At 43.7% G+C, this 21,857-nt stretch overlaps 1 protein-coding gene across 2 annotated transcripts in view; it reads left to right on the top strand.

Annotated features, from left to right (window-relative positions):
- The window catches only part of AHDC1 (AT-hook DNA binding motif containing 1), a 112,584-nt gene that overhangs the window by 73,277 nt on the left and 17,450 nt on the right, over positions 1–21,857 (top strand). The window contains exons 3-4 of one of the 2 annotated variants that reach the window (XR_014470410.1): positions 479–516; positions 771–5,575. Coding sequence is in view for 1 of the 2 variants with exons in the window: in XM_083173325.1 (XP_083029451.1) it covers positions 479–516; positions 771–5,524 (4,792 nt within the window). In the remaining variant the exon portion in view is untranslated. The remainder of the gene's footprint in view (positions 1–478; positions 517–770; positions 5,576–21,857) is intronic. The other variant, XM_083173325.1, reaches the window with a different exon arrangement.

The following is a 21,857-nucleotide window of genomic DNA, read 5'->3' as shown; positions in this document are numbered from 1 at the left end:
TCTAGTTCAAATTGCTGTTTTAGTGCATCACGTGATTTGAATGAGATACCATGAGCTCTAGAACAAAACACACACCACACATCACACCATGTGTGCACACTTTGTTTTGTACTTCAATTAGTTAATTTTCATGTAAAAATAGTCTATGTGCAATGATAGAAATTCTGCCACCTAGAGCTGACTGAGGTCATGGGAATCGGGATTCTTTTGATTCATTTATTATCCATATGATTGTCTTAAGAACCATGAAACAATAACCTAGGGATAATATGTTACATACTTAGACAACAGAATTTTACATACTGAAAATAACGTAAATATGCTTTTTTATACATTATAATTACGTTCTTATTAAAGTACAGATATTGCTTATTTAAAGTACACAAATTTTACATGATTTTACATGCCCAATATTTTCACACGCTGTCAGTCTAAGCAAAGGATTTGTCATTGGCTAATAATGCTTGTCTATCCACAGAGACCACAAGTACAGCGGGAGAAGTGAAAGACAAGAAAGTAAGTAAACTTGCATTTAATATACAGGCCACATAATATATTTACCCTATTAGATTAAACATTCAGTTCATGAATTCAGAATTTGCAATTACATAATTTTCACCATAACTTGAGCGTTGAGATGTAATATGCAGCCAGGTTTCAGTCAAGACAATCAGTCAAGTGATAAAATGGTCTAGCAAATATCAAGATAAAGTTTATCTGCTACACAAGATCCCTACTGCCGATTTCACTAATCTTGGTTTTTCTTACAGATTCTACACCTGCTCTTCTTGAACACCAAGGTGAAGACGCCAGATCCCAGCACTCTTGGGGTCGTTCAAGCAAATCTTTCTGCCGTTCATCAACTGCAACCCCCAAGCTAGGTGTTGATGGAATAATTGCCCTACTTAAAAGCAAATGTGGCAATGGTCGTGTAAATCTTCAACCTGTTGTACGTTTGATGGATATCATGAAGGACCTTAGCCAGCTCTCCAATGACCTACAATCCAGTGGTGTCCGTCTTGATTATGCCCATGTTGTTAGTCCTCCATCCGAGCCAGAAGATGTAGAGCCAGGGTTACAATACAGCTTCTTTTCTTCGAAGAGCCTTGCTTGTGGACTAAGGAGTCCTGAAGAAAAACCCTCAGAGACAGTAGATAAGGAACAAAATTCTGTTTCACCTCACCCAGACTCTATTGAATCTGCCAGTTCAAATGTCCTTCGAGAGTTAGCTGCCCTTGCTTGGATGGAACCACAGCCAGTGGAAGATGTACAGGAGAGGGAAGATGAAGAAATGTGTAGCAAAAGGGTGGAGGTTATAGAAAATACAGTAGACTCAGGAGACAGCAATGAAAATAAAGAGGAGTCATCAGGGGATGAACAGGGTGATGATAGTAAGCATGAAACAGAGGAATCTGGGGAAGAGCGGGAAGAAAATAAACAGGAAGATTCTGGCGAGGAGCAGGAGGAAAATAAACAGGAACCTGGTTTTCAGGAAGACAAAGAGGGAGAAGAATCATCAGGGGAGGACCAAGAGGAAAATAAACAGCCAGATGATTCAGGGGAAGATCAGGAGGAAAATAAAGATGAAGAGTCATCCGAAGATGAACATGAAGAAGAAGAATCAGTCAAAATTACAGAAGAAAACAAGGAAGATGTAAAACCTGAAGTGGAGCAGGATAATATGGTAAGCCAGGAGATGAATTTAGATATTAAAGAAGAGAGTGAAAAAGATTTGGATGTCAAAGAAGAAACACCAGATGACAAGATTGGTTTAGAAGAATGCAGAAAAAGGGTAGAAAAATATAAAAGAAGGGAAGTTATGGTAGAGCCACCAATGGAAGAAATGCCTTGGATGCTACCCCTGTTTTCGCCAACATCAGAAACGCTCAGACGAACGCCATTTTCCACTCGTGGAGGCCACAGGTTTGGTCTCCGAGGCCGTAGGGGTGATAGACCTGGAAGAGGTCGTAGGAGAAGACCTGGTAGACCACGAGCATCTGAGAGCAGTATGTCTCGTGCTTTTGTGATGCCTACCTACCACCGAACATCAGAAGAGCACAGGGCTTACAGGCCTCATGTTGAAAACTCATTATTTCCACTTCCAACTCTTAATCAGAAGCCCCCTGCAGTAGAAGCTAATGAGGAACAAGGCCCTCCACAAAAACCAAAACGCAAAGGTATACGCAAGATGGTTGTGCGGATTGCCAAAATACCGATGCCAATGGGAAGGAGAAACAAAACAAGCTATAAAGTGTCTTCATTCAGTAGCACTCTAAGTGTTGAAGGAGGAGAATTAATTGGTGGAACAGGCCCAGGTCCCACCTCTCTTCTAAAAATGAAAAACAATGGACGCAATGTTGTAATGGTATTTCCGCCAGGTGAGCTTCCGATCATCCTTAAGAGGCGGCGAGGCCGACCACCCAAAAACCTGGTTCTGGCTAGAGAAAACCCACCTCTTCTGCCTCAGCCTCCTCCTCTTGAACCCACATTGCCACCTCCTCCGACACCCCAGCCTCCTTCATCCATTGCAGAAGGAGAGTTTGTGAAGAAAAGGAGGAGGAGAAAGCAAAAATTGGCATCTCCACAGCCTTCCTATGTAGCAGACACGAATGATAGTAAATCTGAATATAGCGATGTACTAGCAAAACTTGCATTTCTAAATCGTCAAAGTCAAGGAGCAGGACGCACTTCTCCACCTCGTTGCTGGACACCAACACTGCCAGAGTCTGTACACCAGGCCCCTGAAACTAATAATATCTCCCAATACTTGCACAGAGTCCAGGGATACCGGAGAAGAGGAGGGCGTGGAGGGGGCCCAGGTCGCAGAGGAGGATGCAATAGTCACAATGCAGAGCTGTCTCGGTGTTCATTTAGTGAATTCTTTGAAGGAATTGGGAAGAAAAAGACAAAGCCAAGACCTGTTGATCCATTAAAGCCACGCAAGCGTAGACAGCCAAAGGCTGAACCAGATCCCAATGCTAAACCCAAACGCAAGAGAAGGTCAAGAAAAAATGGTGCACTTCTTGGTGACATTGGAGAAGCTGGTTTAGGATACCAAGGCATGTCTGATTGGGGTGGTGGGAGTAAAGGTGGACCATGGATGACACAGCTTTCAAATAGTCAAACAAGTGGCCGGCATTGTAATTACCAGGGGCCTGAGCACAGAAGTTTTTCTGCGTTGCACAGTGGATCACCATCTCGTCCAGGATACTATAGTGGAACTGGATCAGTGTCTCAGTCAGAGAGTGGAGGGCAGGATCATCATGGACTGTTTACAGGCTACTTTCGGTCTCTCTTAGACTCTGACGACTCTTCAGACCTTGTAGATTTTTCTTCTGTTGCCCAGAGACAAGAAGCAAGAAAATCTGCATCTACCTTCTCTGGATCCTCTGCATCCCCAAACCCAAGGGCTCTCCAGTCCTACTCTAGTTCCCGAGGTGCAAAATCTAGCACCCAAGAATCACCATACCAAAGTTCAACAACTGCCAGGCAACCGTTCCCTCCAAACAGGGGTAATGCAAATTATGTATCAATTGCTCAACAAGAATGCCGTGGTTCCGATGCCTTTCAGAAGCTTTTGTCACGTTCTCCCACCTCTCAAAATACAGGAGGCTTTGGCCAGTTTGGTGGTTTTTCTGGATCTAGTGCGCAGAACTTGCCTGGTCATGGGATATTTGCACCAAACAAGCTTTATCCAGTACCCTCTGACTGTTTAGGTAACAAAGACTGCAGCTTTTCCTTCAGTGGTGGTGGTAATAGTCTCCCTTCATCACCAAGCAGTGCCCATAGTAGCACTAGCTTCAGCCAGCAACAACAGCTGCCTGCAGTAGGGTCAGGTACTAACATGTCTAAAAATCCCTTTTTCAACACAACAGAGTTGCCACCTTTCCCACCACTTAGGAGTGAAAGCCGATCAGGCACATCTTCACCAGCTGGATACATGATGCCCAAGGTTTCTGGTCCAATGTTTCCTGGCGAAAACAATCGCTCCTTCCCAGGAAATGTAGGTACAGGACAGTGGGGATTTCGGCAAGGTTATGGTCAATCCGATTGGGGCTCTGAGAGCTTTGGGCAACTTTATGGCCCTGGGTTTGATTGCCACATGACTGAACCCAATGTTATCTTGGATATCAGCAACTATACACCACAAAAGGCCAAACAAAACACAGATAACATGTCAGAGTCATCCTCTGACAGCACGCAGTACACACAACCTGGTGCTGGCTATCGCAGAGCCAACAGTGAAGCCTCATCAAGTGAAGGTCAGTCAAGTCTTTCTAGCCTTGAAAAACTAATGATGGACTGGAATGATACATCATCTGCACCAGGGTACAGTTGGAACCAAACTGTCCTTTTTCACCAGACAGCTAAACCTGGCAGAGGCCGCAGAAAGAAAACAGATATATTTGAACCATCTCATCAACACCACCATCATCTAGGATTTTCATCATCCTCCCCATCTTCTTCATCATCTTCTGCTACTGCTCCTCCAGCAGGATTTCCTACTAAGAGAGGGGGGGGCCCCAGGGGCCCACGAGGTGGTAGAGGAGGGAGCTGTGCAGCAAGCAAGAAAGAGCGAGGGTCAGGCAAGGCCAAATTTTCCCCCAAACCACCTGCTCCACCACCATCCTCCACAGTCAGTTCCCTCTTTCAGGACACGTCAGATTTAGGACTAGACTGCTATAGTGGGGATAGCAGCATGTCACCTCTGCCCTCCCACTCGCGGGCGTATGGGGTGGGTGAGAGGGAGCCTCCTTGTGATTTCTCTGGACCCTATTCCATGAACCCATCTACCCCTTCTGATGGCACATTTGGCTTCCAGAGTGACTCTCCAGGGCTGGGCCCTCCCTCCACAGACCTTGATCCTGGTAAACACTTCTCCCATCTCACTACAGTTGGCAACACCAACACTGGTGCACCTCATCCACCACCACCTGGTCTTGGTTATGATCACCCGCTACAGGACTCTCCATTCTCCCCCAACTGCTCCCCTACTCTAGAGCTACGGCCCGGGGAGGGAAGAAAGCTTGTACCCCCTCCCCACTCATCTTGTGATCCCCTGAAACATAGCCTGCCTCCCCACTTGCCCTCTTGTAGGGAGCAGCTGCCTTCTCAACCCTCAACGCACCATCGCTATGACCCACCCAGCTGCAAGAACGCCGGCTACTGGTACCCACCCCGCAGCCCCCCTTATGATGGTAAGGGTGGGTTACTCTCAGACTTTATGGGCAGGCGGGGAGATGGAGTTTCTTGCCTGAGCCCCCACATCCCAAGCCCCAAAAGAGACAAAGAGACGCTGGACATTGTAAGGGGGCATCATAGAGCCACATATCCCTGCCCCTTGCTTAATGATATTACCCATTCCCCTGTGCAGAGAGACTCTATGGTGCAGCTCCAGGATACCTATCGTTACCCAGCCTTCCCTCCCCAGGGTCCCCCAGTCCTGTCACCCCCAAACCTGAAGGGTGGTTTCTTGGGACCCGAGAACATCCCAGAGGACAACTTCACGGTCACCTCCCTCTAGGGGGAGTGGCATGTCCAGAGTCATCAGGAGCGGAAGAGTCAAAGGGGTAAGGTGAGAAGCAGTTGAGTGTTTTTTGGTGATTAGCTATACTTATGAAAAATAATGGTTTTTGAATCAAATCTGTCCCAACTTCAGTTCTTCCTGACTTTATTATTTTTATTATTATTAACTAATGCTGCGATTTACATTTTAGGTATATGTTTTGGTTTTCTTATGAGTTCCGGTTTGTTACATTCACCTGCCTTCTGATAATATTTAGGTATTTATCGACCTTTCTCAGTTCATTTCTTTGCTACGATTTCCAATTTTTTAAATAATCTTATGCAGGAAAAGACCATTACGTTTATTGTGCTAACAAATGTATTGTTTACTCCAAGCCAAAGGTTTATATAAATTGAATTATGTAGTGGAGCTTAATAAATGCTGCTTCATTTGAGAACAGTTGTACTCTAAACTTCACAATTGCCCTTTTCTCTTTCTGATATAACCGGCTCAGCTGACATTTAGTTTCATGGTTTATTGGCACAATGGAGAAAAGTGATACTTCATCCATGTCTTTACCTGCTTACCAGACAGTTGCAGGTTTATATGAAAGATGCCCCCCTGGTTCTGACTTACAGTACATGTCACAAGATTTCTCTATGCAGCACACTTTTTGGTACAGAAACACAGCCAGGTCCCATTCAACGTTACAAGTATATCTGGCTTTTTTTTTTTTTTTTTTGTCTTTTGAGGGGCTTAAAATGCATCTTAGTTTCAATGCAACAAGGAGACTGCTGATTCATTTGATGTGACCCGAGTATATCTTTATGTGATTGAGTATCTGAATACAGAATGCCACATCTTTTCCAATACAAGTCCATTACAATATACACGTGTTGCATATGAAATCATCACTGATTTCTAGCACGTTCTAGAAGCACTACATTACGTCAAAGATGCATTTTTCAGCAAAAGATGCCATATGCTATTAAATGGGACTTTGGCTCACTCACACAGGGCATCTCTTGCTGCATGGTGTATGGAGGCTAAATGTAGGCGGACACTTCTGTAGTAGTAAACAGGGCTAAGGTACAGGAGATGGCTATAGAGCAGATTGTCACTGAATTATGAGGGTCTCCATGAGGTAGTTCAGAACAGAAGAGGACACTGCTTTAAAAATGTGGAATCTGTTCACTAGCAGTTGCAGTTTGATAGCACAACTTTAAAGGTACTTTACTCTTTTGACTGACCAGATGTGCAAAAGATCTGCTAAAAATACCAGCATCACTCACATTGAAATGAAAAATGTTGTGTGAAAAAAAAAAAAAAAGGCGCCCGGCTACGCTACGTTTTTCAGATTTATTACATGTGAAGTAATCCGCGTCAATGGCTCTGTCCCAGTCGTCCATGGCAAGCCAAGTGAGTGCCTCTCACACAGCGCTGGTAACCGCTGGCGAATGCCGGTGGAGAGGCGCTCCAGCAGTCTGAGACGCTGGTGCGTCTCCGACGCTCCTGTGTCTCAGTAATTATTGCGGCAGGGTATGGCAACCCTGCCCGTGTCTGCTTCAGAGAGACGGGGTTAGGGGGTTCAGTCGCACGTGCGTCTCCTGCACAAAGGGGGTATGCGGATGCAAGTGTGTCTTATGCACAATAAAGGAGGCATTTGCCAGTGCTGTTACATACTGACTCTTTTTTCAAACCCCCATTATCCACGCCAGCCCGAAGCGTGGCGAGCGCACTTGTTACGCGTCCTCCCGACTTGTTCATACCCCCACTATCCACGTCTGCATGGAGTTGATTTTATAAAGCGTGGCGAGCGCACGTGTTACGCATCCTCCCGACTTGTTCATACCCCCACTATCCACGTCTGCATGGAGTTGATTTTATAAAGTGTGGCGAGCCACCGAGCCCGAAGCATGGCGAGGGGATGCGGAATAAATGTGAAGTAATCTGCGACCCCTCGCGGGGCTCGCTGCGCTCGCCACACTTTATAAAATCAACTCCACACCGACGTGGATAGTGGGGGTAAGTCGGGAGGACGCGTAACGCTAACTACGCTGGCCGCGGGAACACTATGCCAAATCTGACAGGCTGACTATGCTGGGCACACGAACACTACACTGATTCTGACAGCGCTAACTACGTAACGGACGCCGTGATACACAAGTACCAAAAAAAATATATATATATTTTTTTTATTATTTCCTATATAAGGTAAACATTAAAGGTCATTATAATGAATAAAAATGTCTGCTCTGCAATTTTTATACCTTTTTTTGACACATTTACTTGACACCCAAAGGGTTAATAAACTTTTGCACCTAAATCCTGGGTGTAAGACCTGTGACAGACCCAGACTACACTGCTGGGTGCAGGATATCGTTTTGTAGCTAGCACTTGACATCCTTGTGACAGGATCTGGGTCAGATGATCCTCTCCTCATTTACAATTCCCCAGTAACTGGGTTTTTCCTGGGTCCAACCCTGCTCACTATCCAAGTTTGGATTCCTGGGCTCCTGGACTAGTGTTATTTTGTTGTGGATCCTTTTACACAGAGTTGACCAGACAATAGATTATTTCAGCGGTGTAAAAGGGGTGGTATTGAGTTATTTAATCCAGTCATGGAAAAGTAGGTAATCATGAAATAGGTGTTGGGAGAAAGGGGGTTATGGGTGTCAATCATTAGGTCAATAATAAGAAGGTTGACAATCATTTAGTTGACTACAATTGGTCAACTGTGAAAAGGTCTTAATGGAAATCGTGACACATGAAAAGGTCAACATCATTGTTTTGGTATCAGTTGACACAGACCCCCAATTAGTGTGACACGCATACCCTCTCTTAGCTCGCCATGCTTCGGGCAAGGTGTCTAGCTTCTCTCTGCACACTACCGTTCCTAAGTGTAGCCCATGTAGATCGTAAAGCATGAACAAGTTATGTGAATGAAAAAAAATGTCATGTGTCCATTGCCTTATTGACCTAGTGCATGCTGACCCTTTGTCTGTTGACCCAACATCTGGAACCATGGTTTGACAACCACAGTACAGATTTCACAATGCATAGGGATAGGTGTACAGATGATGCTGCTATAGCTCTCCTGCTTAACCACAGCCAGGTAGAGTGATAGTGGCATTCAATACTGAGTAGCTGCCGGGAGGCAGGATCACATAAGACACTGTATGCAAAAGGACTGCATACAATGAATATCTTATGCGATCCTAGAAGGGGCTGTGACAAATATTGATAATAGCCCGTAGGATAAGCGAGGCATGTGGGAACGCGCCTCACATCGCAATCGCAGGTAAATTACATGAGATAAGCCACTTATGTGATCTGGCTCAGCAATGCTTCGGAATCACAAATGGGGACATATCGCACTAGTGCAGTGGTTCCCAACCCTGGTCCTCAAGTACCCCCAACAGTGCATGTTTTCCAGGTCACCCGGCAGGTGCACTCATTATTCAGTCACATTTTAAAAGATCCACAGGTAGAGCTGATTATTTTGCCTGTGATTCTGTATGGAGACCTGGAAAACGTACACTGTTGGGGGTACTTGAGGACCAGGGTTGGGAACCACTGCCCTAGTGGATGGTGGCCTTTAGGTTGGGTAAGTACCGGCCAATTATTTGTAAATTGTTTTGTAATAACAAATTATGCTTACACACTTAAGTTCTGATGCCGACATGGCTGGCCACAGGAAACGGTAGTGACATCATTGTTACCAGTTTCTGCTGCCGACATATGGGTCAGTTATTAGTTGTCTGTACACACCGGAAAATATACAGCTAGATATAATGCAGAGAAGTATCATGCAGCGGCACTCAGAGGACTTGTGTATATATTCAAAAAGAAGGCATTTTATTGTAAAATGCAGGTGTCTGACGTTTCGGAGCTTGCACGCTCCGTTTTCAAGGATACAGTGAAGACAAAGACATACATTTATTTATTTATTTACAGTTTCTTATATAGCACAGCAGATTCCGTTGTGCTTTACAATAGTAAACATGAAGTGCTTACCTAAATAAGGGGTCTCTTTCCCGTGTCTTTCCTGCTACCCGATCCCCTTCCTCCCCGTCAGTCTGTACACTGGAAAATATACTGATATATACATATGCAAGATATATCGGCATCCTTGTGAAAGATGACTTGTCTATGGATGCAGTCAATTTACCTACCATCAAAATACCGACACTGTCAAAGTACTGTCATTGAAAATGTCAATAGGTCAGAATTTTTTTTTAACCGATTTGTTCATATTTCATATCATTGGACGTAGAGGGTAAATATAACAGTGTGCAGAGCTTAGTGAGGCAGCATGCACGGTGCAGCAATCCATGTGAGGGGATGTGGCACTCTTACAAAAGAATAGTAAATCATGTCTACTTTATGACCTGTCAGCATTTTGATCATCAGCCAGTGGTGATCGGTATTTTTGTAGACATAATTTACTATTCTTTTGTAAGAGTGCCACATCCCCTCACATGGATTGCTGCGCCGTGCATGCTGCCTCACTCTGGACTGTAGGTAAATCATACTATACCCCTTATCTCTAGGTATTGAAATCCAAAACGGTCTGCATCTGAGATCAACATTATTACAAGGGAAATTGGATAGATATTGGATTCAATATCTAGCAGTGTGTGGGCACCTTTAAGTTGTCCACAAATGGTTAGATATTGGGTTCAGTCCAATGTCTATCGAATTTTCCTTTAAATCTAGAACACTCCTGATCATGTCCACACACATTACATATGCGTAAACGATCAGTGTTAAGGCCCCCCATACATTAGGAGTCGGACCCAATTCTCTTGCGAGCCACCCAGGAGGCTCACATACAATTTGGCACTTGATGTGCCATTTTTTACATGTGATAAATTGCATGCGATTTATCACATATAAAATAAACCGGGGAGCTGCCGGGCGGTGAGGAGTAGTGTGGGAGGCAGGCACTGGCATTGCCGGTGAGCAGCGGCGGTAGTGGGGGCTGGGTGCAGCGGGGGGTGACAGTGGGGCGGGCGGCAGTCATAATCAACGTGCTGTCACTGTGCAGCGGGCTGGCAGCAGCATATCTGGGTGCAGCGGGGGGATGCCGGTGACAGTGGGGCGGGCGGCGGTGATAATCAGCATGCTGTCACTCGGCGGGCAGCGGCGGCTATTACAACTTTAAAATGACATGTCAAATGACTGTCTGGCTTTTGATTGGCTGAGAGCGCACTCAGCCAATCAGCGGCCGCTGGGAAGGACCGCTTATTGGTTGAGAGTGCGCTATCTCAGCCAATCAGAAGCCAGATAGTCATTTGATGTTATTTTAAAGATGTAATAGCCGCCGCTGCCCGCCCGCTGACAGTGACAGCATGCTGACTGATTATCACCGCCACCTGCCCCAATGTCACTGGCACCCTCCGCTGGGCACTCATTTCAGAGCCGCTGCTGCCCGCCCGCTGCAGGAGGTCGGACGTCATCGTACATGCTGAACGTCAGACCTCCTGATCTGGTCTCATGCGGATCGGATCAAATATCACGCTCGCGATTTTAGGACATTTTCACGCGATTTATCGGACCAAGTGCCAAAACCGCGTGATGTCGGCCAAAAATCGCATAGTGACTGGGGGCAGTTACATGTGGTGATGACACATCTAACCCATATCATATACCATATCATTGCAACATTGTTCTGTGTGTATGTATAATGAACAATGTGGCCATATCATGAACGACTGGTCATTCATCTTTCAGCAGGCTCAATGAATGACTCCCTGTCTCCCACATTGGATAGTGTTCATTTCGACACACTGTAAATTTTAAAAGTATTGTATGGACATGGCCGTATCGTTGAAAAAAATCTGTGTGGGCACCATTTAGCAGATTGTAATTTAAGGAACATAAGCTTTAAGATGTTAAAACACACTTCTTTTTTTTGTTCTATGTACTGTAAGTAGCCATTTGGTATTCAAGTGAAATCGCGTCATTCAGTGTTTATATACAGTAAAGGTGTCTGTCACTATTGTATGCACCTCATACAGGAACATTTAGATTCTCATGTCAAGTGTTCACATAATTTCTTTGGGTAAGGAACACCAAGCTGGCATTTGAAGTACAGTTTGTGTATACCCCAAAATAATTTTTTGTACATGTTTATAGTGTTCATTCTAGCACCCGCTAGCTTTGAAAACCCATGCAGTTCCTCTTCCCCCACCTGGGGTGCCACTGTCTGCTGTGGTGTTTCTAGCACAGGTCTAGTTTGCATGTCAGTGCTGATATACAGACCACACTGTGCAAGAAGCACTTCGGCAGACAGCGACACCCCAGGCAGGGAAGAGGAACTGCGTGGGTTTTCAAAGATAGCGGGTGCTAGAGTATACACTATGATTATAATGAATGTCATTCTTTGTCTTCAAAGACAAATTCTATTAGCAGGTGTATTCAATGCTACCGGCATGGTTGTTTTTACACCGAGGATTGCTTCTTTTTTGTTTGATTTTGTATCACAAGAAACAAGTCATCCTTGCAGTCTAACCCCCTCGCCGGGCCACTCCCCATATTCATTGTTCTGGCAAATTCCTAACTGTCAGTGGACGGCGGGGATTCCTTTAAACGGCAAGGTTAGCCACAAATGCAGTGAGCCCACTGCATTTTGTGGTGAGCCCTGCTGTTTTGATGGCCGCTCTTGCAGTTTCCAGGGAGGTGGAAACAGAGTATTCAACACCGTTCCCTTCACTTGCTAACAGCACTGCTCGCCATCAGGTTCTTGCAGGTGGCATTGAATATGCCTCAGAGCTGGGGTAGCCAACCCTAGTCCTCGAGAGCTACCAAGAGTGCATGTTTTGCAGGTCTCCTCACAGAATCACAAGTGAGCTAATTGGCTCCATCTGTGGATCTTTTAAAATGTGTCAGTGATTAATGAGTGCAGCAGCTAGGTTGTCTGGAAAATGTGAACTGTTGGTAGCTCTCGAGGGCTAGGGTTGGCTACCACTGCCTCAGAGTATACGTCTGCATTTGACAACTAATATTTGGTACTTTGGGGCTGCTGATATCTGTGTAGGATCTGTGCCTATTACTATTAAAAAGATGAAAACTAAAGTAAAATCTATTTCATTTACTATAGATTAAAAGAATTTTAATACATGTCAGATTATTTTTGGGGGGTGAAAGATCACTATTTAGGTGTGTACGCATGTATCAGCACTGTGGTCAGTGTGTGTGAAATCAAAACTGAAATGTTCTTGGTGTATTTAGTTGCTTACATGTAGATAGAAAATATCTAAATTATACACTTTCATTTTAGTTTTAAGATTGTAATGGTATAATCTCTAAAACCTCACATAAAAGAAAAAATATTCCATATGCAATTCATCACATGCTGCAACAAGTACACACAGCATGCCCTGAGCAGAGTGAACACCACCTAAGCAACTATTACCTAGGCAAATGAAGCCTTTTAGAAGGTTTATTGGGTACTGAAAGGTTGGCATTCTACCCTGGCATGCAAACAAAGCGAATTGCAAGCTAAAATCTTAATTGGACAGTGATTTCTTCATTCACCTCGAGTCGATTTATGGTAACATATATGTGAGGTGGTTCACAACTCTGAAATGCACTTGATACCTCAAACTTCCTTACTCTGTCCTCCTGTAGTTTGTCCACTAATCTGTGTTGCCAAGTGTAAATGCAATCAAGGAAGCTAGGTACATGGTCTATATGAAGTTGTGACATGGATATATAAATATTGTAAATATAAACATAACATTCTTAATGTTTTATATAAGAATTACTGTTAAAAAGATGAATGAAGTGTGTAGGTGGGTGTGTGGATGTGTTATTAAAGTCTCTTCTTTCAAAAATTTGCTGGACAAGATAGCAAAGAGTCAAACAATGATAACCCTTTCACAGTGACAAATATTTCCTAGGTTATTGCACATGAACGTTCAACAACCTGGGAAACTGGTCAGTGTGAAAGGGCCCTGGAAGATTGTCCTGAGTTCAATGTTCTGGGATTTCATCCCAGGTCTTGGCCAGTGTTGGACCCGGGATGTTCGTTGGTCCAGGGTCAGTGTGAACAGGTATCTCGGGTCGACACTACACTGTAAAGGCGTTGCTGGGAGATGCTTATATTGCCAGTGACGGCCCAGTTTCATGATTTCATCACCCGCCCAGCTTTATGCTGGGTCAGGCGGCTGGTGTGAAAGTGCTTGCAAGCTGTGTCCTATCTGGGATTTTGTACCCGGCTTGCAATCACTTTCCAGTGTGAAAGGGGTATAAGTAAATCTGGGTACCAAATATATATGGATTGCTCTGCAGATCAGATAATTGGTCCGATCTTCAGAGCGATTATCTCCTCAGTGTGCGTCTCATACCCACTTGACTATTTACCTCTGTGTACTCTTCCAGTGGGATTGGAAGGTCAGGTATCTAAATTATTATTAATTTTTTTTTTAAGCTCACGATGCAATCTCTCAATCTGTCAGCTGCAGGAGAATTTGACGTAGTTTATCGGCTAATTATAACAAGATGTGTGCTCCTGCATACAAACCTATACAATTATAGTTCTAATCATCTGATATCAGGTGCCCAACCTGCTAATTACATAAGTGTGTATCCAGTTTTAGAAACATAGTACAGATATGGCCTCATACATCTAACATCAATACACCATGCAGCAGGAGAGCGCTAAAGGGTCCTGTGCAACTCTGTGAATTTGTTATTCACAATGTAATGCAACTAGTGCAATCCTGCAGATTTGCAGAATAATTTGATAATCAAACACAGATGCAATTGTTACGTTGTTACACTTCATACAGATTTGTAGACCATCACACAGATCTACAGGTGTTGCATATCAAATGAATCTGCATATTTCCCTGGTGCAATGAAGATACATTCTTGGCAAAAGATGCCTGATGCTCATGGGAGCTGGTGTGCTATTTGGTGCTACTGCAGCAATGAAGAGTGAGGACACCTATGTAATGATATGTTGGCCCACCCTAGGTGATATTGTTGGTATAGGCCTCAAGAGCATCAGATGATTGTTGGCAAGAGTCCCTGCTGATGGAAGGTGGCAAAACAGGCGAGCAGCTGTCGAGCTGTCGAACAATTGACTATCTCAGTCTGTGTTCCAAGGCTTAGTATGTCATAACCCCTACCTCTGTATTTTTATGGGTTACTAGTGAAGAGAGTTGCAAAATATGCCAAGGGGAGGGGATATGAGCAGATGATGATCATACGTAACATGTTTTTAAAAGAAGATGATTCTGGTGGTAGTGTTGTAGGGACCAATTCCCACTCCTGTTGCAGTCATTTCCTTATGTTTCAGTACTTCTTGATACTTTATGGCACAGCGTGATCTTCATCCCATTGTGCCCGGTTTCTTTCCTGATGGCAGGACTACCTTGCCAGATAGTGCTTTTATCCACAGAGCAAGTGGGATTATCTTGCTTTGCAATGGGGTTCTTCATTTGTCAGTGCTTTCTCAGTCACCAGTTCTGAATAATACCTGGACCATTTCCTATCACTTGTGACTTTCCAGTTGAAGATCAGTATTGCATGCCTCTTGTACAATTCCAGACATTGCTAGACAGAATTAATACTACCATGCACATTGGCTGTACTGGCCACATGTCGCCCAGTGTCTAGTAATTGATTATATCATTTGTTGGTGTTGACAATTTGTGTGTTCACGTACGAACACCAATATAGTGTATAAAACTCTTCTCAGATTAGTTCCTTATAGACACCACACTGATACTGCTCTGAGACTGTAAAAGCAGGGTTGTACCGGGACTTTTAAACGGTTCAGTCCTGGTGCGACCCTGCATGTGTGGTCTTTACAGATCGCAGCAGCGAACCGGCAATATTGCCGATTTGCGGACGACATGGGGGGCTGGTGGTGGCACTTCATAGGGGGACGGGGAGGAGGCTTCGCTTAGAGCTGCTGCTGCGCCTCCAGAGTGTGAACAGGAAATGGGTCGCTTGACCAGTTTAACCCGTTCACACTGCACAGCAACAAAACTGTAAGAACTCTGCTTTTTACCCAGTTTGGATTGCCTTGTTGCAACTGGTTAGCTGTAACCGGTAACCCCTTTCATGTCACACTAATAACCGGGGTGAACTGGCAAGAAACCAACTTGTACCCGGTAATTAGGTGCAATGTGAAAGGGGTAATACTTACATGACTAAAACGGGCTAATCATTTGGGTGCCGGACGGCTCCCCGACAGTCATTCCTCCGACGTTGGAATCCCGACTGCTCCCTCGTGGGGGTCCACGACCCCCATAGAGGGAGCATAAAATAGGTGGCAAGCGCAGCTTGCCACCATGCCCGCAAGGGGCTTCATTGCGTTCCCCACGCTGTGCAGTCGGGATACCGACATCTGAGTAATGACTGTCGGAATCCCGACTGTCGGGGAAATATACCACACCCAATCATTTATGTAGGGTTCAGAAGAATAGGGAGGATTTCAATTTGGTGAAGTAGAATGTCCTAGAAGTGCTGTACCAGTCCATTTGCTGCCATCTATGAAGCGTGATAATGCTATTCCTTCAAATGAGCAATGTACTTCCGTCACAAAACCAGGAGTGTGTTGCATTAAATATTATTGTCCTTTTTATATACCCAACAGTGGAAGAAGCTGCAGCTTTGAAAAGTGACCTTTAAATTCACCTCTTGATCCTACGTATACCCATAAGCCATGAATAGTCTATTTATCGTTACAATGTCATCTGCCATGAGGTGGGATGTATTAGGCAGTTTTTGGGGGCAGGAACAATGAGCAAACATAAGGAACTTAGCAACTTTGGCAAGGGTCAAACTGTGGTGGCTAGATAACTGGATCAGAGCATAACCAAAACAGCTCTTCATGGGGTTTTCTCTTTGCAATGTTTAGTACCTACCACAATTAGCCAGTGAACAGGCATCAAGGTCATGGGAGCCCCATGTTCTTTGATGTGCTTGGGTACTGTATGCTTGGCTGTCTCACAGAAGGGCTACTGTAGCACACATTGCTGGGGAATATAATGCTGGCTATGATCGAAATGTATCAGTACACACTGAGGATTGCTATCTGCTGAGTAGCTGCACCCTGGACAGAGTGCTCATGCTGATCCCTGTTAACCACCAAAGGCATCTGCACCATGGAGTAATAAAATATGTAGATCTGGTCTCATGAATCAGTTTTTCTTTGTTTTACGTCATACAGATGGTCGGGGATGTGTGTGTGTGTTTCATTGACCTGGGGAACCAGGATACACTATGGGAAGGAACTTTTAAGTAATGTTCTGCTTGGGAGCATTGCATTTATGTACGTGTTAAATTGACATGTACCAACCTAAACATATTTGTAGACCAAAGACACTTCTCCATGGCGAGGCTATTACCAGCAGGGTATTGCACACTACAAAAAATGTAAATTGATGGTTTAATGAACATGAGAGTTCAAGGTGTTGGCAGCTTCCACATTCCCAAGATCTCAGTATGATTGAGAATTTGTGATACAGTTGGTTCCTTGTACACTTCTGCCACTTTTCTCAAACAGCTCAATATAGCATATAATCACACACATGCTCCCACTTATAACCTCATAAAGAGCAGTGAAGCCACGTGGCTGGTGCTGGTGAAGATGGTATAGTAGGTTTAGTGAGAACTTGTGCTTCAACTACCCATTTGTTTTCATGCAATAGGAAATCTTAGGCTGTGCTATGCATCGCAGCACTGCAACAATATGCAGCCTCCTGCAGCAAGGACACAAGCATGCATCTGTATGTTCTGGGGAAAAACCTGTCAATAGAGACCCTACTTTTTTCAACCATGCAATAATTAAAAGATCTGCTAATATCTTTGTGAGGATTACACAGGACACCTTCATAGGTCTTGAGCAGTTAGTCCCCCAACAGGTGGCACAAGGAAGACCTATACAATGTAAGGCAGATGGCTTTAATGTTATGGCTGATTTGTGTATATTTCCCATAAAGGAATGTTCGGTACTTATGTTAGTTGGGCGCCCACTATAGTTAGTACGCTCATACCCCCCCCCCCCCCCCCCCCCCACTATCCATGTCAGCATGGAGTTGATTTTATATAGTGTGGCGAGCCACCGAGCCCGAAGCTTGGCGAGCGGGCGTGGAAAACTAAGCAAATATATGTTAGTTGGGTGCCCACAAAGCTAAGTACCGAATGTTCTTTTTCACATGCTTTGTAACAGTTTGTGTTTAGTTAGACAGTGGCTCTTATTCAGATCTGATCGCAGTACAAATTTGTTCTGAAAATGGGGAAAACCATGTGCACTGCAGGTGGGGCAGATGTAACATGTATATAGAGAGTTAGATTTGTGTGAGTTATTTTGTTTCTGTGCAGGGTAAATACTGGCTGCATTATTTTTACACTTCAATTTAGATTTCAGTTACAACACACCCCACCCAAATTTAACTCTCTCTGCAAATGTTACTTCTGCCCCACCTGCAGTGCACATGGTTTTGCCCATTTTGAGAACAAATTTGTACTGCGATCAGATCTGAATAAGGGCCAGTGGTTGTATAGAGCCACAAAATATTTAACTACTGAAAACCATAGCTGGCCTTAATAAAAACACACCCTAATTCAGCATTTTGAAATAATCTAAAATCACAGATGCCACCACAGCGGACACTGTTCACTGACCTGGTCGCATCTGATGTGACCAGTCATCGGGTGGTTGTAAGAAAATATTCTTCCAGCAGCTGTCCATCTCACTGGGCTCTGCCCTCAATTTGTACCGATCACTACTGGCCACTACAGCCAGCGGCAGGCCCCAGCTAAGTAGTCAGCCCACACACAGAGTGTCCCGATCACTGTTCAACTTCAAAGACCAAATCAAGTTTAGACAGATATTTTTATATGAATTCTTTATATATGACAATTTTGGGGAAATCGTTTCAAAAAATGCTGGTGCTGGCCACATCTAATCAAGTAGCCCAACATCACTCAAAAGAGCTCTGCCCACAGTCTCCTACCACTGCTCGCCACAGTGATTAGGGTTCGTATTCTGTCAACCTTGCTTAGTGTCCCCTGTACCATGCATCAACATGACCATAGCAGATGGGTGATTTACAGGAAGCTTTCTTTTAATATGAGAGTGCTTGTCCAGCTCCATATTTGCATCTGTCCTGGTGGCCAGTTCTCTTCACCCACCTATGTCTGTCCCATATCCCTTGCAAAAGAGACAGTGGGTGAAACTTTTTTTAAAAAATGTCCCGAAAATTTAAATTTAAAAATTGGAGGCTTGTGAAAACTGTAATCGGGATAATTTCACAAACCTTTTCTAACCCTTTGGAGATAATGTTTTAAGCTTATCTTTTCCATACTGTAGATTTCTTTTTGGTATAATTCGTAATCTATCTCCACACCTTTTTATCTTTTTGATATATTAAAATAAAGACATTGAGTATATCATTTATATGTACTATTACAAATGTGTTCCTGGGTCTCTGTTTGACCATTTTGTTTTAATACAGTATGTACATCTCAATACAACCACATTCCAATAAACCTAAAACAAAGAAGGTTTTATGCCATAAAATGGTCCTGATCACAAACATTACATTGAGTATGTGTTGTGTTGACGTTTTGCAACCTGTCATTCTTTAGCAGATTCTTCTAATTCTCTAAGCGATAAGGAGCCATTTTTTCTTTGTTAATTAAATTCCTTACCCTTTTAAAACTGACCTGTCAGGAATATACTCACTTAACAGATCCAAGCTGAGCATGTTTCAGTGTTTTAATCATTGCTGGTTAAATGCATTAATAAAAGAACAACATATATGTAAAACTAAAGTTGGAGTACTGTTATCTTTCTAGGACACTGGAACGCTATGATCCAACTCCACAGTTGTGTGAAATAGACACATTTCTCAAATCAAATATAGGCCTATATAAACCAGAACTGTTGAATACTTGAGGGCCGAGGTTGGTAACCACTGCTATAAATAAAGTATTGCAACATACAAAGCTGTCCTAGAGGCGACTGAGTCAATCCCATTGACAATAGAATGCCCTGTGAGGTGGTTAAAGAGAATCTTTAGGAGGTTCTAGAACATGCATGTCCAAAGTCAGGCCCGGGGGCCAATTGCGGCCCGTGCTGTCATTTCAAGCAGCCTCCAGCTGGAAGCGGGCAGAGCATCAGGTGTGGGAAGCACCGCACAGGACACTAAAGGTGGGGCCTCGGCGAGCGCGCCTTTACCTTGCTGTCTGCCGCAGTGAGGTGCCAGCCGCCACAGTCAGATGTGATTGGCGTCCTATCCCTGCTGCTACAATCGTATATCACCCTACTCCACAATCAGTGACAGCAGTGTTTGGGGAGGAGGGGCAGCAAGGGGGAAGCTTGCTCCTGTAACATGCAAAGTGGAGGAGGGCCACAGCGGGAGACCAAGCATTTCCTGTCCTTGCAGTGCCTGCTTTGCCTCTCTGTCCTCTGGCTCACACAAGGGGCTGGGAAACCTACAGAGAAGGGAGGGGGCAGAGTGGGGGACATACAGTGAAGGAGGGTCAGGCTGGGGGACATACAGTGAATGGAGGCAGAGTGGGGTACATAGTGAATGGGTCATACAGTGAAGGAGGGTCAGGCTTGGGGACATAAAAATGAATGGAGGCACTGATGGACATTAAAAGGGGGGAAGGCTGGGGGACAGAGTGAATGGGTGCATAGTGTGGAACATAGTGAATGGGGGAAAAGCAGTGAAGTGGCAGGCTGGGGGAAATAGAGTGAATGGGGGCAGAGTGGGGGACCATTCTGATGTGATTAATGATTCAAAGAATGTCAGGCTGAATGGTCGGCCCCCACACATTTACACTTCACCAAATCTGGCCCTCGTCTCAAAAAGTTTGGACACCCCTGTTAAAGAAAGTTGGAATATTCAGATGTTTTTAGAAGTTTAAAGAAACAAGAAGTTCTTCCTATAGGCAGAGCCTGTTGCACCTAGTTTTCCCCTTTTTTTTAAATTAAAGACCTCCCAATAGATGTTACAGCATACCGCATCCCCTGCAACTCTGCTGGCTTTGGATGTCTTCATGTTAAAATGCATCTCTGTCTCAATATGACTGCTTACTTGCACCAGGTGTCTAATGGCTTCACTAGTTATTGTGGGAGCTGCAATATAGTGGGAAGTTTTACAGTTTACACTGTATTCACTATACTCTATGTATATTTGAGTGGATGTTGTGGAGCATACCTACAGTATCTATATAGAAGATAAGGCGGCAGATAATTAACTTTTATTTTTTTTTAGTGATCAGAAAGTGCTGCCATACAGGTCATTCTTGAGCATAAAGGTTGTGATAGCCGAGCAGCAATAGTACTTAAGGTGCCCATACACGGTACAATTATTGTATGCAATTTGGACTAGCTCACATTGCATACGTTTTGCAATGCAATGAGATGCATTCTAATACAAAAACTATGTGTAGCACGTAGTTTTGAGCTGTGCGATGAGATGTGTCCAGGAGCGTGCATCTCATCGCACCCAGCAATAGTACCGTGTATGGGAACCTTTAGTCTCTTGATAGTGTTACAGGGTCATTTACAACCAATCTGAGAAATTCAATCTAATAACAGGACATCCCACTTAGTTATTATAGAAATTGTAAATTAAAAAAATAAACATGCTCAAGGCCTAATTCGGTATGGTTGAATTTTTTTACTTTACCATAACAAAATGACATATGAAAGGGTAGCCATGGTGAAATCACATGACTTCTGGACCAGAGGTGCCTCATACCATGTGACTATTAAGTAATTGCTCACACATGACTAGCTGTCCTTGGTAATTGCCATTGTAAAATCTGGTACAAAAATTACATTAATCAAATGCTATAATACAGTGATGACTTTTAGGTCTTGAGATTATATAGATAGATGTTAGACTGAGCTTTTTCTTTTGCATATGAGCATGTCCGTGTGTGTGTGTGTGTGTGTATATGTATATATATATATATATATATATATATATATATATATATTCATTCATATATTCCATTAATTGATAGAGAAGAAAGTTTATTAGGTAGTGATAATTTCAGATTCGTTATTATTCCAATCCAGTATATTTATAATTATGGTATCTGCAGGAAAATGCATTTAATTGTGACACCTGTAGCTTGATTGGGACATAGCTAGGTCGTCATAGAATCATTTTACAAATGTACCGTGTTGGATACTGCCACTTGTGTAATTAGTCCGACATCTCAGTCTCCCTTTTAATAAGTGTAATATGGATGTTAGGGGTTTAAAAAACGTTCTTTTTTTAGTAATCTTCTAGTCTTTTACATGTATTTATCTTCGAGTTTTCCTTACTATACCATTAATAAAATAATTTTTGCTTAGTATTCT

This window comes from Crinia signifera, chromosome 2 (genome assembly GCF_055691185.1).
Source record: "Crinia signifera chromosome 2, ASM5569118v1, whole genome shotgun sequence".
NCBI classification, from domain to species: Eukaryota; Metazoa; Chordata; class Amphibia; order Anura; family Myobatrachidae; genus Crinia; species Crinia signifera.
This window is presented reverse-complemented; position numbering and strand designations above follow the sequence as displayed.